We start from the raw sequence: 20,699 nt of genomic DNA, 5'->3' as shown, positions 1-20,699 counted from the left end.
TAACTCGTGTACACCACGCGAAGTAGTGATTTATAATGCCATACTTACATCATGTGTGATGGCTGGATACGTATATGGGTGAATATATCCACCCCTGCGAAAAATATTCAATTATCACACGAATTCTTTCGCATTTTCAAGTACCCAGTTGAATTTCCAACGAACTTCTATCTTTATTTTGTTCTTTTTCATGTTTCAGTACCAGTCTTTGCGGCTGCCATAGTTTAGTTTAGTTCGTGAACTTTCGTGTCGCTTATTGCCTGGTGCTCCTTCACAAGTTTCGGTAAACACGGCGAATTATTTAATGATGTAATTACAAACTTATAATTAATATTTTTGACAAAATATTTGTCAATTTTAACTAGTGTGACCCTTTACATTTTTAAAATTTAAACCATATCTACCCATGCCCTGCACTAGATAGACCTATGTTGTGACTTTCGCGCAGTGGCAGAATCTAAGCGCAGTTGCCAAGGACACCGGTATTCTTGATAAACTGACTAAGGTTCCTGCAGAAAGATCTAATATATTAACAATAAACGTACTTGATTTCTTGGTCGCCATCAAACAAAATTGTTTGCGGTCGTTGACGGACCAGCCTTTGGAAGTACTGGTGCCAAATATTGAACTAGTTGTATCTCTGGATAGTGTTTTACAGGTCTTGAAAGGTTGTGATTTGAATAGGAAGGGCCATACCGTGGGTGAACATTGGGGCCTGGGGAACATTGATAGTGAAATCACCAGATTCACATACCATGTGAAATGTTTCCCCTGATATCGTAGATCTTATTTGCTTGTAAATTTTGATGTTACAATAAAGGTTCACCACCTCGTTTATTGTCGGATATTAAATTTAAATAAATCTAGAAAATTTTTGTTTAGTAAAATAAATAACGCATATTAAATTGCATATTTACAGAATTACTGTTTACAGTTGGTTTATGCTGAATCAGTAATAGTTGAATGTTTTGTTCCACTGTCGTTATATACATATGTATATTTTTTGTAAGTTAATAAGTACTAGAAGCAAAAATCCGATGCATGTCCATTATCAGAAATTGGTTCATATTGAAAATAACACACTAGTTTTTCAACCCTTAGCAAATCAGTAAAATTTACACCTATTTTGGTGATTTCTGCGCTTGTTTCCAAATCTGAAAAGCATAGCAAATAATGATTTGCAAGTTGGACTAGTGATGCCGTCTGTCGTGTGCAAAGAAAACAAAAATTATAGAAGTATGTGTGTATGTGTAAGTGCTAGTAAAAACAAAACATTACTGAAAAAAGACAAATAAAAAGTTATAGCCTGAAACGTAGATTAAGTGAAAAAATCTAAAACATATAAAGCAAAAAAGTGAAATATTGATATCTAGTGATGACTTACTGAAAAAAAATTCACTGTACGATAGTATTAACCATTACCCTTACTTAAACTTTTTTTTTAATAATAATAAATACATGAGAGGAAGATTCGAGGAACGTGCAGATCTGTCTTGTAGAACTATAAGTGTTAAATATATCAGAGGAGTTGTAAAAGATATCTTTATTTTGTTTCAGATCTCTGATGAACTGTCATCTTTAGTTGTAGCTCAGTTGTTGTTTCTTCAGTCGGAAAGTAGTAAGAAGCCCGTTCATATGTATATCAATAGGTAAGTGGTCGAAACTTGCTTTTCGTGCTTCTGATAGATAATATACTTCGATTTTAATAACCACAAATATATTTGTAAACACATGTGTTATACAGATTAATTTAGTTGCAAGGTAATACACCAAAATGGTCCCAAGTACCGGAGTAAACTACCGCTTGCCTCTATTATGCACAGGGTCATTGAAATGTTCCCCAGCCCAAAAGTTCCCAGTAGGTTTTTATGGGGGCAAAACTTCTACATAAAACAAACACACATATTCACACAATACCCCCCGGCCCCCCTCCAAAAAAAAAAAAAAAACTTAAAAATATATTTCAAAACTAATCTTAATGTGTTCATGATTACTTTGTTCAGTCGTGTTGCTTAGTACATGCCTAGTTTCAGAATTGGGGTAAAATATGTATTTATCAGAGATCATCACCAGAACAGAATACCATTGAAAAAAAAATGTTTCGGAATCATGCCTAACGAATTTTGTTTGGATCGATCAAATTCGCCGTAACAGTGTCCAACAGGAATCCATCATATTAAAAATAAAATTGATCTTGTTTGTAATCACATCATGGGGAAACGGCTAAACCATTTGAAATGAAATTTTTGGATGTAGTTATCACGTACCTGGAATTGAGCTTTTATCATATGTTACTGTGTTTAAAGTACATCTTCTAAGGGGGAGAGCGAAGAGTCAAAATCCATGCGAAAAATTGAGTATCTCACGTTCTTGTTAAGTTAGGAAGATGAAACTTGGTATGTTAACTCCACATTAAAAAATAAGTGGACTCTGCTTCAGCGTTTTTGAGAATTCCCATTTTAAGGGGGTATTTTCTATAATTCTTTTCTTTACATTGAAATAGATATTGCCTGTTGCTTGTGATCACATCACGGGAGAAACGATTGAACAGTTCAAAATGAAGTTTCCGAACATAATTAGTACCTACCTTGAGCTTTTTTATTTATCACTTTGATTCAAGAGCACATTCTAGGAGGTTAGAAGGGGTTCAAAATTTATGCTGAAATTCAGTATGTTACGAGTTCGCCAAGTTAAAAAGATGAAACTCGGTGTATAAACTTATCTCTAAAAATAAGTGGACACATGTCCCAGCGTTCTAGATTTTTTTTTTTTTGGGGGGGGAGGAGATTTCTATAATGCCTTTCTTCACATTGAAAGTAATGTTACTTATTTCTTGTGATGACATCATATGTAAACTGTTGAGCACTTTGAATTTTTATATATTTAGTTTTTGGAAGATAGATGGTACCTCCCTTGAGCTGGGTTTTCAGTATGCTACTTCGATTAAACGGTATATTATAAGGGAGAAGGAAGTTCAAAATTTATGCCAAAAATACAATATCTTAGGAGTTTTTTGTGATCAAACTTTCATTGATGTGAATACCCAAAGAGGGACAGGAGGTTCAAATATTTTTCATGAACCCAATTCTTCCCGTGTAGAGAACGAGAATTTCAGCTAGTCTGGAATAAAAGGTGATGCAGCTACATTCCCTCTGTATTTGTAGTACATACTCGCGTATTAAGACAAACAAATAACAAAACGTTTTTCTCAATTTGTCAGTTAATTCCAGATCGAAAACGCTTCACTTAAAATAGGTTACTAAATATATATACACCTCTGTCTTGTCAACAATAATGACAATCAGATGGTGAAACTCCGGAATTATTCCTACGTATCTAGTGAAGTTTATGACGTATAGTACAGTTATCGTATGTTACAAAGGCTCTTTAATTGTAAAAAATCGATTTAGTAAAGCTGTTTTTCCTTCGGGTTCCTAAACTTGAGATACTACCCCAGCATTGGCCTGGTATGTTTTGAGGGAAACTAAAGGAATCTTCAGTCAGGACGACTGGCTCAGGGATTTGAATCCTGCGTATAATAGGGGATTTTATTCCTAGTCTATGTTATATAGAATTAACACCGCTTTGTTACTTTACAAAATTGTCTGTGTTCTTCATAGGAATCGAAATGTAAACGGGTGTCAGTGGTGCAAAGTGTATCTCACGAAACGTGGATGGGGCTTGATGGAATCCCTTATGTGACTTTTTCTTTGTTTTTTAAAGTTTAGTTCAGTGTCTTACGATTATGCACCCAGGCAAAGGAGGACAGTGATGACGAAATGGATAGTAGTAGTAGCATGACGAAACTGCGAGGAAACAGGTGAACCCCGAAAAAACCCATGCACACGGTGTATCCACCACAAAGCCCACTTGGTGGGATCTGGGATCGAACCAGGAATCACGCCAGAGGTGACACACCATGACCTCACAAGGAAATTCCATAGTTCCATATGTACAATAGAACAAGAATGCTTAAATGGTGTTTTAAGTAGGAGTATGACTTTAAATATAGTACAAAATTTAATAAAACCTAATTTTTATCATTAAAACCCAATTTTACCCAATAAAACCCACTGGGCTGTGTTTTTCACAACTCTGCTTGTTCATGGCCCTTAACTTCAAGGACGTAGAGTATAGAAATTACTTGGCCTACAGAAAGCTGTTGTGTAACTCAATATTTGATTTTAGACTTTCTCGCGTGTATTCATGAAGATTTAATCACAACTTAATACTAAACCATTATTTTATTATCAACGGCTGATAACCTGATCTAAGAAAGTCAGAGCTCAGTCTGCTGTCGAAAAAAAAAAAATGGTTATGAGAAAATCACGATTTTCTGATTAGCTAAAAACCGCAAGCATACTGATACGATAAGATTTATACTTGTGATAAGGTTACCAATATTATACATACGACTTCGTGCTTTTGTCAGTAAGTGCTTCAGGATCATATGATTTGTCAAGCTATTTTACTGTTCCTGGTGGTCCGTATTAAGTCGATCATCTATAACTCAGGGATGCAAACTGGTCAGTAAAGTCAGTAAAAGTCAGTGGTTTTGATGAAGTCAGTATTTTTTAAAATAAGTCAGTATCTTAGGCTCTTCGGAAGGTTGAACAAAAATTTCAAGCAAGGAAATACTATGTTGCTAGTTGTAAGCATGTTTTCAACAAGTCATCTATGTGGTTTCTAAGCCTCTGTTAAAACATTTGGAGTGTTTGAATCCTCAAGAAAGAAAGAAAGAAAGAGAGAGGACAGCTGGAAGAAGCTTTGCCTAACTAACTCTATGGCCTATGGAACCCGGGGGTTCAATGCCGCGTTCACAAAAGCTCTCCACTGACTTCTATCCTTAGGCAATTTTATCCAGTTTCTACTTTGTATTCTTATTTCTGTGAGATCCATCTTAATGTTGTCCTCTCATCAACGCCTAGGTCTTCCTAATGGTCGTTTACCGGTTGGTCTTCCAGTTAAGATTTTGAAAACGTTCCTACTTTCGTCCATCCTGGCTACATGACTTGCCCACCTGAGCCTCCTTGACTTGATGATCCTAACAATGTTGGGTAAACCGTAAAAATTATGTAGTTCCTCGTTATGAAGTTTCCGCCATTCCCCATTCTCGTTTCTCTTGGGTCCAAATGTTCGCCTCAGGATCTTGTTCTCAAATACTTTCAACTTATGTTCTTCCTTCCGAGTAAGCAACCATGTTTCACAACCATACAGAACAACAGGCATGATTATCGTTTTATATATTTTAAGCTTCAAATTCCTAGACAGAATTCGCGATGGCAAGAGATATTGAACTGAATAATAACACGAATTCCCTGTTTTTAGTCGACATTTAATTTCTTCGTGAATATGATTTTCGTCTGTTAATATTGATTCCACTTTATCAAAAGTATTATTTGATATCTTAACGAAGCTTTGCCTATTCCTTACAAAGAAGATACACTTGTGGATGAGTGGAGACTATTAAGGTTAGAAGACAATGAAATCACAGCTAGTGAAAATAGAATATATGTTTATTGGAACCAGTTTTTCCAAAAGACTAACATTTTAGGAGAGCATAAATTTCCAACGGTGTTAAAAATTATGAAATCAGCACACTCACTTTCATATGGTTCAGTTGAAGTTAAAAGAGGGTTTTCTAGCCCCTACGCATTTTGACCTCTGATAGGGCTAACATCAGAGAGAGGGTCAGAAAGGGTTCTAAGTGCTCATTTGCACATTAAGGGAGCTCTACATGAGATATATATGATGGGAAGGCAATCTTGTATATATATCTAAAGAGCTTTTAGATCTGGCACACTGCTTACAAAAGATAAAGAGAGTTCTGTGAGCAGCAGAGTAAATTGAAGAAGCATTCACTAGCACAAATTATACTTCTAGAAAATAATAATAATAATAATAATAATAATAATAATAATAATAATAATAATAATAATAATAATAGAATCAAAACACTAAATTATTTGCTTGTGAACACATTTTTATATGCTTCACTTCATACTGGACATACAGTTTCCTTCCTGTCATCACTTCTCAAAGAACAAAGTTCACATTTTGTTACTGCTTCCACGTTTTGTTCTTAATGATTTTGTCTTCCCACTGCTGCCACACTATTGTATTGGGAGAAGAAAATTTTCAGAGTCTATGGTCAAGGCAGATAATAATATTGCTTGAATAGCGTAAGCAGCACTCTTTGGCCTTATTTTCAAGTGCACGCAAATTTTTTACAAGGTGCATATGTTTTTTGTCGTCAGATAATCCCTTGACAATATCTTTTAGAGAAACATAGACTTTCATTACCTCTTGAAGTGGGATTCTCTCCATTCTTCTTTACATTTTTAAGTCAATCTAGCATTTTTGATATTGAATTGTTTTGCAGAATGGACTGGGGATTGAATATATCATTCAGTAGTTGAAATATTTCTTTTCAAGGGTCTGTTTCCATGGGAATATCCTGTTTTTGTAGCAGCAACGTAGCTGTATGATTGGAGTATTAATAAGTTCGTCTCTGTCACAACACTCACACTCAATACTTCGAATTCAAGTTTCTTCTGTTCTTGAAAGACTAGAGTTTTAACAGAATAATATTTCGGGACTTTATTCGTGTACTAGGTAAAAGTCTGTGTTCTGAAAAATTGCCAATATTCGCGATATTTTGTATTTCAAATACAGCAAAAAAAAAAAAATATATATATATATATATCCCTTTAGTGTTTCTAGACTTATTTGTAAGGTGTATTTTGCTTTCCGCAACTTTTCATTATTATCGTTAAAAAGGAAAAGTTCAGGTCCTTATTTATATCTAGCATTGGCGTGAAAAGAGACGAAGCCGTGATTTATTACTTATTTTATGTTTGGTCTTTGTCTTTCATTTCGACAATTAAACAATTTCTCATTTGCACAATTTCTTGGAGATGAGTATTAATTATATTTCATTTTCCACGTATTTCTAGCCCAGGAGGAAGTGTCACCGCTGGATTAGGTATTTATGATACCATGCAATATATTCTTCCCCCCATTGCAACGTGGTGTGTTGGTCAAGCTTGTAGCATGGCTAGCTTGTTATTAGCCGCTGGTTCGCCTGGAATGAGGCACGCTTTGCCTAACGCACGGATTATGATCCATCAACCGTCAGGAGGAGTACAGGTGAGTTTGTGTATTAGTATTATGCAGCCTGGTAACAGCAGTAGACTTTATCTGTACCATATGAATTGTTGAAAGGTTGAGGGACAGACTTCTTTTATCCATACGTGAGATGTAAGTAATTTCACGAAATATTTGCAATCGTGGAGTAATTCAGTGCAAGGTGTGGCAATTAAATAACGAGATTGCACATCTCCTGTCGTGCAGGATCGTGGGAAGGGGGGAGGTAGCTAATGATGTGTTGTTGATCTTGAACCTTCATGAGCAGCCACTGTTTGTTTCATGGTTCTGAAAGCTTTTCTTTTCTTTGCAGGCTTGCATGAAGAGGACAGTATTCTGTAGTAGTGCCGGAATCATGGTGAACAGTAAAGTTGAGCAGCGCATTAACATCAAATTTCTGGTGAAATTAAACAAAGCACCGACGGAATGTTGTGCAATGTTAAAAGAGGTGTATGGTGATAATGCTATGTCACGTGCGCGAGTTTTCGAATGGCACAAACGATTTTCAGAAGGTAGGGAGGAGGTTGAAGAGGATGAACGGCCCGGCCGACCTTTGACTTCAAGAACGGATGAAAATGTTCAAAAAAATTAATGAACTTGTGCGGAAAGACAGACGTCTGAGCATTCGGATGTTCGCAAACATGACGAACATTAACAAAGAGACAGTAAGACAAATTTTGCATGACAATTTAAACATGAGGGCCGCGGTGGCTCAGTGGTAGAGCGTTCACCTCTGGTACTTGGGGTCCCGGGTTCGATCGCAGCCCCCGCCAAGTGAACTTTGTGGTGGACAAACACCGTGTGCGTGGGTTTTCTCGGGGTTCTCCCGTTTCCTCCCACTTTCTTCATTCCACCCTTTCATTCATTACTCATCATCACCGTCTCCTTTAGCCTAACCGGCATAACCGTGGGACGTAAAACTCAAAGATTTCATTTCAATTTAAACATGACAAAAGTTTGTGCAAAAATTGTCCCGAAAAACCTCTCTCAGGAACAAAACGACATTCGAAAGACCATTTGCTGTGACGTCATGGAACGACTCAAAGCAGAACCAGACTTGCTAACACGTGTCATCACGTGTGACGAAACATGGATTTTCCAGTATGACCCCGAGACTAAGCGTTAATCCATGCACTGGAAGACTCCCACATCGCCAAGAATGAAAAAAGCACGAATGTGCAAGTCGAAAGTGAAGGCAATGCTCTTCGTTTTTTACGATATCAGAGGTATCATCATGACTGAATGGGTGCCTCAGGGTTAAACGGTGAATCAGATCTACTACAAAGAAGTCCTAATCAAGCTGAGGGAAAGAATAAGGAAGAAGAGAACGGATTTGTGGAAGAACGATGCATGGATTCTCCATCAAAACAATGCGCCTGCCCATAATGTCCTTTCTGTAAAGCAGTTTTTAGCTCCCAAACGCATTCCTGTGCTTGAACATCCTCCGTATTCTCCAGACCTGGCTCCCTGTGACTTTTATCTATTCCTAAAAGTGAAAAGTGCATTGAAGGGATCACATTTTCAGTCTGTGGAAGAGGTGAAACGAAAAACGGCAGAGTTGTTGAACAGTGTGACGTCTGATGATCTACAGCATTGCTTTGAACAATGGAAGCCACGTATGCAGCGGTTTATAGATAGGGGAGGAGAGTATATTGAAGGGGATAACAGTCAATTGTAACTTTCTTTGCAATACATCACATTTATAACACCAGTCTCGTTATTTAATTGCCACACCTCGTATATATATAGCCGGATCCAGGATTTTCTGACGAGGGGTGCACCAATAACTACCACTACATTTAAATTAGATTTGAATTTTTTAATGCGTTTAAGCATCTGTGGTGTGAATGAAGAATATTACTTTGCTTGGTGAATCCTTTTCGTCCAACCTTCAGAAAATTGACAAACTTTGCTTTTGCAACACTCCACTTTCTTTTAAGCCTGAAACGGAAACGTGACGGCAGAAAGTTTCGGAAAGTGTTGCTATTTTCACAGCTAGCTTCTCTGTTTAGATAGTGTGTATTTACAACGAGGGGGAGGGGGAGATTGCATGTGGTAAATCCAACTCTGTATATATATATATTGTATCCAGGTAGGAACAAAAAGTATTTCCGTACCTTTTCATTCATTGCTTTCTGGTAATTTTACCAATATCACAACTGCGCTGCTAGGCTGATAAATGTAGATGAATTCCTTCCTTCCGTGACTTCCATCTTAAGGGAAATGTGTAAATTTAATCCTCACTTCAAAAATTCTATACATTTATTTATTTATTTATTTATTGTCTTCAACAGAATATATCTCCAATTACATCATCATCATAGGTATTCTGCCTTTATTGGCAGGTCACTTGCCGCAGCGGAGAAGCTTCCATGCTCCACGGTCCTCCGCTAACCTTTTCGTCATCGCGTATGATCTTTCTGTTTTTATATCATCCATTAATTGTAGTTTCCTTCGCCCCCTCCCTCTCTTTCCCGCCACCATACCCTTTAGGACGTCCCTCACGATACAATCTCTTCTTAGGCAATGTTCCAACCAGTTTCTCTTCCTCTTCCTAATAATATCTAAAAGTGTTCTTTTCTCACCCACCATTTCTAACACTCTCTCATTCGTTTTCCGCTCGATCCAACTAATTCTTTCCATTCTTCTCCAACCCACATTTCGAAGGCTTCCAGCCAATTACAGAAGACCTGTACAAAATAGTTCACAATTTTATTATTGTAATAGATTTAAAAGAAAAAATAAGAATATAGATAAATATTACACAATTAATTTTCTAACAAACTATTTAAAATTGAAATAGCTACAGTAGCAAAAATGCATTAAATTAATACATCTATAAATATACATGTGACTATACGTTATAAAAATTCATAAAACATTTTGCCACAATAATTCACAATAAGTTTGAAATGGCACACTAAAATCTAAATACGGCAATTTCTGTTATATGTTTTGCACATTCGAACCAATGGTGAATTGCTGTAAAGCGCCGCTCTAGGTGTATCATATAATAATAAGTGTCTCTGTCGAGTATTAGCCATTTTTACATTAAATTTTAACAGTCCCAAAAAACAAACTGTTATCGTATATACCTTTAACCAGTTTGTATAAAAATATTTGTTCATTTAGTTTTTGTCTGGTAGATAATTTAATATAACCAACTTCATTTAACAAATATTGCTATGATATTCTAAGTCTTATAGCTGATATTTGATATTTCTGGAAATATAAGTAAGTAGAAAACGTTTCTGAATTGATTCTATTTTAATGGAATGGGAAAAGGAAAATATGGCCTCTTGAAAAAGTATCTTATTAGGTGGAGAGGTTTCACTTTTTGAAGACTGAGTAGTATTTTTCCATGTATCTATATGGTTACTACACTTATCTTCGTGTTAAGGCATAAGTGATTTCTGTTGTATGTTCTAATACAAGGGAAAAATGTGAAAACACTTGAAGTCGACACTAATTTGCCTTTTCAGGTTCCATTTTTCAGCTGGGGCCGCGGTGGCTCAGTGGTAGAGCGTTTACCTCTGGTGCTTGGTGTCCTGGGTTCAAACCCTTCTCCCGTTTCCTCCCACTTTCTTCATTCCACCATTTCATTCATCTCTCATCATCATCGTCTCCTTTAGCCTAACCGGCATAACCGTGGGACGTAAAACTCAAAAAATTTCATTTCATTTTTCCATTTTTCAGCTAACAAAAAATTGAAACGCGTTTCTCAGTGTGTGGGAGATAAAGAAACCCACCCTAAATTCAGACTTGGTAAACCTGAATAAAAATAACGTAAAAAGAAGTTTAATGCAATAGAAAATTTATTGCGAATTAATATTTAAAAGAACAGTCATCCTTATTTCAGTCCATAAAACTGATTACTAATTCATCTTTCTGTTTGCAATTTTCTTTAAAGTAAATAATCTCCTTCGTGGCTAAGTGGTTAGCGTACACGCCTGTGGTGTAGAAGATCCGGAATTTGATTCCCGGCGGGAGCTCATTTGGTTCGGATTCCACGCTTTAAAGCTGTACATCCACGTCTCATATAGCCTTGCTGCTGAAAGGGACGATAAGCTGAAAATCAAATAAAGTCTTTAAAGTAAAATATCCATCACTGTTTGGACTATATGCGTCTCTGCTATCGTTAGAAGACAAATAATAATAAATACAGTCTGGTACTTAACAGAGTTTTTTTTTTTTTTTTTTTTTTTTAACGTATACTGTAAATAAATAAATCTGTTTCAGCAGAATAAAAGGTATTGATTACACTGCCACACACAAAAAAAATAAATAAATAAAAGTTCAGTGCACCGGATCTAAAGGCATGGATTTAGTTATACAGAATCCAAATTTCGAAACTTAGGATAATCAACCGTGTCAATTTCTTTTTATCGGCGAAAAACAAGCGATTTTGGATAAGGAAGACACACGTAACACAGCCATACAAAAAAATCTGTGCAGTGAGCCCCAGGGCATGAATTCGATGTATTTTGTTACACAGAATCCAAATTTCTAAACTTAAGGACGATTGACCATGTCAATTTTGTTTTATGTGTGAAAAACGTGTATCCTCCCTATCCAAAATTGCTCAATTTTTTTCGACTATTAAAAATTTGACACGGTCAGTCGTCCTGGGGTTAGAAATCTGGATTCTCTGTAACAAAATACATTAAATCCATACCCTGGGGTCCAGTGCACAGAACTTGTTATTTTTTTTGTGTTTGGCTATGTTATTACTGGCAAAGAACGATACACTTTTTAGCGCCAGAATAATTCGTTTTTCTCGATTTTCTTGAAAAGTATGCAGGAGAATCTGCCCCCAGGCATCATATTTTTGTCCAGCCCGATATCATATGTCGATTGATAAATATATTTTTAATTTTTTAATTTTTGGGATCAAAAGATCTAATGTATTTCAATCAAAAATTTTATTTTATGCCTTATATCTGAAGACGTACATACAGTGCAGTCAAACCCAGAGTATCTTAACTCAGTATGATGTGCTTATTCTGTAAAAAAGTACGAAAACTCGATTTAGGGACCGTTCAGAAATTTTGTAGCCCCTAATCCAAAAACTAATTATTGGCCAAGATCGCATTTTTTTTTTTTTTTTTTTTTCTCGTTAAACACCAATAATATAGTAGAATTTTAGTTAATACATGAATAAAAATATATTTAGTTAACATTTTGTACTGAAAAACTTTTTATTTTTACAGGGCCAAGCAACGGATATCCAGATACAAGCAGAAGAAATTTTAAAACTGAAAAATAAAATAAACAATTTGTACGTGAAGCACACAGGACTGGCGTTGGAGAAAATAGGTAAATATATATATATATATATATTAGAAACTTTACACAAGAAAACATATTAATATTATGTGGTTCAAATTAACATATTATTCTCTGGATAATAAGTTAAAATTAACTCATTACCCAGCGAAAATTTCAATAAATAGAAAAAAAAAATAGGAGAGATATTTCGAGATTTCCTGCGTCAATATTGCAATAAAAACAGCACAAAGAAACAGTAAAAATCAGGAAATAAACTCTTATTGAATAAAATAGCTTAATATTAGACAAAATATATAGAATTCTGAAATAATAATAATAATAATAATAATATACGTACCATTTCTCATATAGTGCTATTTTACGCACACACACACACACACACACACATACATATATATATATATATATATATATATATATATATATATATATATATATATGTGTGTGTGTGTGTGTGTGTGTGTGTGTGTGTGTGTGTGTGTGTGTGTGTGTGTGTGTGTGTGTGTGTGTGTGTGTGTGTGTGTGTGTGTGTGTGTGTGTGTGTGTGTGTGTGTGTGTGTGTGTGTGTGTGTGTGTGTGTGTGTGTGTGTGTGTGTGTGTGTGTGTGTGTGAGTGAGTGAGTGAGTGAGTGAGTGAGTGAGTGAGTGAGTGAGTGAGTGAGTGAAAACTTCAAATGTACAATAATATCTTCAAATGTTTTTCCAGTCCCTTCTGATTAACCATCTGGAAATAAATATACGTACAGGTTATTCATAAAGTCACGGACCATGATGCAGTATTAATTTTAAATAAAAAAATATTGCATTTAATACATGGATATTGAAATAGCTTTCTAAATTTGAATGACTGCAAAATTACCTAATACTGATATGTAGTATGTAATACAAATGGTATTTTAAATCAAATTGTGATTGTTTACTTTAAGAGCAGTATGTAACAAATTTTCAAATTACAATTAATTGCCATAATTCCATCTAATAAGTTTGAACAGTTTTCCTATGGTATACAAATTACTCACATTGACAATCCCAGATATTGAATATATCGAGTAGTGGTGTGATTAGTTATTTTTAAAAAATGACAGAAAGCGTTTAGAAGAGTAATTGAAAAGTAGCAAGATAGAATCTTGCTTAATGAAAATTGTATGATTGTAAGGGTCATGACCTTTAATTTTGAGTGTTTAAAAGAAGATTTACAAGGAAAGTGAAATATAATGAGTGATATATATATATATATATATATATATATATATATATATATATATATATATATATATATATATATTGAAGTTAGGCTATGTAGATTTAGTTTCATTATTTGCTTTATAAAAGCAGATAATACTAATACAAAAATATCATACTTGTATGTATACACTTCACATAGATAATTCACACTTGACATAGATATACATTAGTATAAATTAAAACACAGGAAATTAAATCACAAATCTAGTTCTAAAGATCGATCTTTCTTGGCCAGTATTATTTATAACTCATGTTTGCATTTTTTTAATGACTCTAGGTCATCGACGCCTAGTTTTGCTAACTACTATCTATTTGAAGACTAAAGAAACCTATTTATGTTTTAAATTAAATGTAACGCTTGGTATTCACTGATATAAACATTTTGCTAATATATAAAATTTGTATACAATTGTGGAAGGTGGCGACTATCATATTATTGGATATTGAATGACATCTGAGACTTATGTCATTCACATACAAATGAGGCTTATAAACCATACTTGTCCTTTCCGTCCAGATGTTGTGTTTGTATACCACACCCGTCCTCAACGGAACGATCGATAAGGTGTGTGTTTATATGCCAAGTCCATCTCTAAAGGGTTAAATTTAAAACAGTATGTTTATATGACAAGTCCATTTCTAAAAGGTTAAATTTGAAACAGTAACTGTCTAAATTAAATGGATTAAGTCAGATAGTAGTTTTTTTTAATTTAATTTAAATAAGCCCAAAGGTTGTTTTAATCCACCAAACAAACACGGAAGTCTCCAAAACTATATAAATATAAGGCAGACTGCAAATTAGGTGTAGAAACTTAATATTAACTCTAAATTACACAAATCTTGTTAAAAATTCCAGCTTCAAACTTGACTTCAGTTACAAAAGAAAAAAAAATCAAAATATAAATACCTTTTCTAGGTCTTAAATTCCCTGTCTTGTATCTCAAACATAACACTCATACTCATTATGGTGAAAACAGGTAATAAAATCATGACATTCAATTGTTATTTTTACGTTCTCTTCGGTACACGTAGCTTCTATGTCTTAAAATATTCTGTAAACAATTAGTCTAAAATATTAAAGAAATCACAAAACAACAACTAAAAGTTTGTCTCAGTTAAAACTTTATATTACTTGATCTTCATAAAATAACAAATAGCGAATTGGAAATTTGTAAATTTGAAATTTACCCGTATTAGAAAATTCGTTCCGACAAATTAATAGCAACTCCATGTAATAATATATATATATAATGGAAAAATTAATAGCAACTCCATGTAATGTAATTTTATGCGTTTACAAGGTTTAATAAATTTCTACATAAGTAAGCATAAGCATATAATGAAATGTACATCAATTTACAGGAAACTTTATGTAGAATGTATATCACTGTAAGGTACACAAGTTACATTTGTCTGCAACAATGGGTGGTATTTCACCAAATGTGACAGCCATTGGTAACGGAAGTTAAATTTAGGTTTGTACAAAAGTGACTTTGATTTGAGCTAATACTTAATTGGATATCCACGCGATTTGATAACTATATTTGTACCGTTTTGGCATGGAGGTCACTAAGTTTTGTAATGTCTCTACTTGAATGCAATGTTGCCAGACGTCGTTTATTGTTTCAGTTAACTGATTTCTTCTTGTAGGTGTCCTTACACGAACAGTAACTTTCAAATTACGCCATAAATTGTCAATGGTGTTAAACTCTAGCGAATTACGAGCCAGAGAAGGGAATGTAAACATGCCATAAGGACAGAATATGGTCTTTTATAACTTTGGCACGGTGACAAGGAGCAGAATTGTCTTGAAAAATAAAGGGTTCGCCATTGAAAAAATCTCTTCTCAAATGTATCATTTTAGTTTAAAGAATGATTTTAGATGTTTGTGCATTAACAACACAACAACAAATATGCATTCTACGTACCCCAGTGGAAGAACATCCCCAAATCATGACACTTGTAGGATACTTCGAGATTTTTAACAGTACGCACAAGACTAGGTGTTTCATCAGACATGCGACACCCTGGCACGTGTGTCTGCTCATCATTGAACAGTACTTTGCGCCATTATTCATCACTAGTCCAATTCTTGTTGGCGCACTGCACACGCATTTTTTATTTTTATTTTATTTATTTATTTATTTTTTTTTTTTTAAAGGCATGGCTTCTTGATAGCTCTGTGTGAACACAAACCCATGGATTTCAACGAACATTGACACCAGATGTTTTCCGCCAACTCGTTGCAAGATATTGTAATAACTGAAATGTATCTGCAAGACAACCGCCGCAGTGCACTGTTCTATCTAGAAGATTATTTCACTTTTCGATTACATCTACCAATTCTTCCACTTTTTATGCATCCCGATTCGCTCATCTTAACCTACTACGTACATACTGTGCTTTTTTATGCACTTTCATAATCCGCGCAATTTTGCCACACTTCGTACATATTCGAATTTTACTTACTTTTGTCGGAATTGCGTGTTATTTCACACTTTTTCTTCATTCTGTGTCCGATGTAAATAAATTGCACGACTTTTTTTCTAAAATGCACTCAGTACAAACATTTATGAAAGAAAAGCAGAATTTTTAAGATATAAATTTGAATTTTAGAACTGAGCCGCTGCACGCCATCTGTTAGCGATTGGTCTAACTACGTTCAGCCTAGAGACGACGCGTCGTTCTATTGCCAACCGGCATAACGAGGAGCTTTCTAGACCTAGTGACTGTCACGTCTTTTTATTCACGTGACTCCCCAGCTTTGTCTCACTGGGTGGACGTCGAAAATTGGAAAAGCACCGACCGGGAATTGAACCTGGGACCACGTGGACATGAATCCAACGCTCTTACGACTAGAATACGGTGTTCCCTAGAAACTTCTTATTAAACTTTGTAAACGCATAAGGGGGCTCAAGCGTGGCTAAGCGATTATCGTACGCACCTTTGGCATTGGAGACCCGGATTCGATTCCCGGCGGAAGCTTATGTGGTTTGGATTCTGCGTTAAGCTGTAGGTCCAGAGCTCATAGAACCTCGCTGCTGAAAGAGACGCTAAACTGAAAATCAAATTAAATCAAGTAAACGCATAAAATTACATGGAGTTGCTATTAATTTTTCCATTATTATATATATAATAATGGAAAGAAGAACGTATTGTTTCGCATGAACTCCGCTCATCATTACATATATTATACTATATATTATACGTAATGAAGAGCGGAGTTCATGCGAAATACGTTCTTCTTTTACTGCAGTGACATGTCTTTATACTTTTTGGGATAATTATTGATTGATTATTTTCTTTGATTTTAGAATCAAGCATGGAGCGAGATAAATTTATGGACGCATGTGATGCTAAGGAATTTGGTATCATAGACAAAATATTAGATCGTCCTCCGAAACCTGGAGATGTGGAAGATGAAAAGGCAAATGTTAGTGAAACTTTGAAAGCATGACATTAAATAAATATGTAATTTAAACTGTGCGTCGGAAAGAAAGAATATTTGTGAATGTTGGTTTGTATGACGTGGAGTGAGTGAGTGAGTGTTTTTTTGACTTCTATATTAGGAGGATTAAAATATGTTGTGTATATCGCATGTTTACGAATCATAGAAAGTTGTATATTGTCTATCCTGTAAATTATGAAGCCTTGAAGTCAATATATTGTTTTTATAACGAAGTTGTTTTATTTTCAAGCCTTAATTTAGCATTTATCACTTAATTAAAAAATAAAGGTGTACCAAAAATGAGCATCATCTCCAATTTCTCGTTATTGTCGAAAAGAGAATGTGACTAGTGTGCCAGCGCGCCCATCAGTTCTATAGTACGGAAGGTATAACGTCGTTGGCTTCCCGCGAAAAGTTGAAGTGACGTTTATTTGGGAGTGGCCAGCTTGGTTACTCGTGGCTCGGTGAGCGCGGTAGACGGTTAGTTGTGATTGGCTACCCTCTTACCACACTCCAAATGACAAGCAGGCCCAAGCGCGGGAAGCCAACGACGTTATACCTTCTGAACTGTAATATCTCAGACGTTAGATTTTTTAATTTATTACTTAATTGCTGTAAATCTTAAAGAAAGGGATTAAGTGGGGATGAGAACTGATGAGTCACACGGAACTTACATGATAAAAGAATTACGTTTTAACATAAATAAAACTCAGTTAATTAAAATTAACGAAATTAAGACTAGCATTGGCGGAAGGTAAAAGAGGGTGAGAAGAAGAGATTAACTAAAAGAATAGGAATGAGCACTAGCGTCAAATATTCCTGGTCTCTGTCAATGTCGTCGTCGTCTAGGATGATGAATAGACTTCCCTTTGCGTTTTCGCATTTCCTGGCTGGAAACTGAAGGAACCAAAAGCAATTGACGTCTGGATCAGAATCCCGTCAAATCTGCCAGGGGTGATGAATGGAACTGCGTAGTGGTTTATTGTCAGTTACTGGATGATGGTCTGGACACTCTTCTTGGATTGTTTCTGCAGCGTTGAACCTTATTGCCTCTAATCCGAGTGGCTTGGAGTAGAATTGACTCCAATTGAGTTTGGCTGTCTTCTTGTTCGTTGTCGCTCACATGAAAGATCTACACGACTACTGTTTGAAACGTGACTCCAATAGTTTTGTAGCAAAAGGACATTGACGATAGTGTTTATTCAACTAAGAAACCTTTTCAATCAAGATTTTAATTTTGGGTAGGCACGTTCCCTTGCTTATAAATACATATACACATTTGATTGATTGATGACAGTAGGAAATTACTTTTACAGTAGTGGTTGATGGTATTTGTTAAATAATTATCTACCATTAATATAAATAGTGGAAAATATATTTACTTTTTATTGTATCTTTTAGCGTTTATATATTTTTCAAAATCTTTGGGTAGGCACGTGCCTACCCGGCCTACCTGCTAAAGCCGCCACTGCTTGCAATCGGAAAAGAATGTCACATGGTAAAAAAAAAATCACTAGTCTTTCATTTATTGACTAATTTACAATGATACGGTAAATATACTCATTTACAAATACTTTGTCTGAGAATGTACACACACAATAAAAAGTTCTGTGAAGCTGAATTAATAAAATAAAGGAGATTTAAATTATCTGATTTTAAGAGTGATTTAAACAGTCCAATTAATTGTAGATATGATTGCTTTTGTTAATTCACAATATAACAGTAACGAACATCACTGTGAGACACTGCACACAAGTAAAACTTACGCATGGTTGTAATAAGTCCTAGTTCATTATACCTGGGAACAAGAAGTCTAAACACCGTAACATGCCACAAGTTTGTGTAGGGGTAGAGTCGACTAGCATGTCGAGTTTGATCAAATTGGGATTTTATATATATATATATATATATATATATATATATATATATATTAACTTTCCATGATTATTCTGCACCGAGGCTATGAATCATGGTGATGATGAGATGAACCATAATGATGAAACGACGAAAGTGAGGGAAAACGGAATAGCTCTGAGAAAATCCACGCATATGGTGTTTGTACACCGCAAAGGTCACGTGGTGGGAGCTGGGATCGAACCAGCACCCATCGGATGATTTCGCACGACATTATTTTTCAGGAAAAATTCGAATGATGGACGAAAATGATGTAGTGTGATTTTAGTCCTGGAAGATTTTAGCCAAATTATACGTTGATAAGTATCACATTAACTGGGCCTGTAATAATAACCATTTTCTTTAGTATTAAACATTAACTATGCCTGCATCCTTATTGCCTAGATGAATATCTTTCGGATTATTGTTCGTTAACAGAGTTTTAAAATCCAATTCGGGATGGAATTTTATGGCATTCTTCGAAGCTTCCAAGCGCACCTTCAAACTGGATCCCATAAACATACATAGGTGTTCCATCATGAATCTATGTGATCAAAAAGAATACGAGATGCATATCAAAAAAGGTTTTTTTTTTTTTTTTTTTTTTACGCGGGGTTTGCAACAGAGATGGAATCTTCCGAATGGAGTTACGTAATTACGTGTGAGCAGCAGTAAGGTGAAATGGCTGCCTTAATACAAAATCTCGCCAAATGTAAAGTGAGATATGTCAGATGATTTCTGAACACTAAAGGACAGAATACAGCTGACATCTATCGGGATTTGTGTGCCATTTACAGACCAACAGTAATGAGTGAAGGGAAGGTCTGGCAGTGGTGGAAAGTGTTTTCGTTAGCGGTCTTCCAATGTTTATGACGATGAGCGTAGCGGAAGGCGTAGTGTTGAGACAAACGATCTGGTGGATCACATTAACGAGAAAGTGCGATCTAATCTCCGATTCACACTAACTAAACTTGCCAATGAGTCTCCAGAAGTGTCTGCGAAAACGGTGCATCAAATTGGGTCTGACAAGCTGGATTATCACAAATGGGTGCTAAAAATGCTGATAGATGCTCACAAAGAGCAAAGAATGATAGCTGCACGTGATTTTTTGGCTAGCTTTGAAGAGGATGGGCTTGACCTCTTTTCTCACATAGTGACAAGGAATGAAACCTGAATATCTTAATTCACTGGGTAGTCGAAGCAACAGTTAGTGCAATGGCGGCACTCTGGACCTCCTAAAGCGAAGAAATTCAAATAAACATCCTTTACAAAATTATGGCAACCGTGTTTTGGGATCAAAAGAGTGCGATTCTTATCAAATTCTTGGAACCTGGACGAACAATTACAGCAGATGTGTATTGCCAAACACTGAATATTTTGCAACGTGTCATCCAAAATCGAAGGACAGGAATGCTACGCTCTGGAATTCTCATCTATGACAACACCTGCCCACACACATCTATTCGTACTATTGAGAAAATTCAGAAATTTCGACAGGAACTATTCAGTTATCCCCCTTACAGCCCCGACCTTGCTCCAATGATTTCTTTAACTGAGAAAAATGGCCTGCATTGAAGCGTTCCAACGACAGTAAAGTGCTCAAGACATCAGTTCTGGACTGGTTACACTCTCAAAGGACAGATTTTTACACAAATACGGAAGCTTTTTACCACGCTACC

The 20,699-nt window shown here is 35.5% G+C and overlaps 1 protein-coding gene across 1 annotated transcript in view; it reads left to right on the top strand.

The window, feature by feature from the left end:
* Positions 1 to 17,356, top strand: part of ClpP (Caseinolytic protease proteolytic subunit) — a 31,418-nt gene extending 14,062 nt beyond the window's left edge. The window contains exons 3-6 of the mRNA XM_081742324.1: positions 1,558 to 1,649; positions 6,957 to 7,149; positions 12,357 to 12,462; positions 16,994 to 17,356. Of these exons, the coding sequence (XP_081598450.1) occupies positions 1,558 to 1,649; positions 6,957 to 7,149; positions 12,357 to 12,462; positions 16,994 to 17,136 (534 nt within the window). The 3' untranslated portion in view covers positions 17,137 to 17,356. The remainder of the gene's footprint in view (positions 1 to 1,557; positions 1,650 to 6,956; positions 7,150 to 12,356; positions 12,463 to 16,993) is intronic.
* The last annotated feature ends 3,343 nt before the right edge of the window (positions 17,357 to 20,699 follow it).

Source organism: Thermobia domestica, chromosome 16, assembly GCF_964235325.1.
Source record: "Thermobia domestica chromosome 16, izTheDome1.hap1.1, whole genome shotgun sequence".
In the NCBI taxonomy this organism is placed as follows: domain Eukaryota; kingdom Metazoa; phylum Arthropoda; class Insecta; order Zygentoma; family Lepismatidae; genus Thermobia; species Thermobia domestica.
Note: the sequence above shows the minus strand (reverse complement) of the source record. Positions and strands in the feature narration are given on the sequence as shown.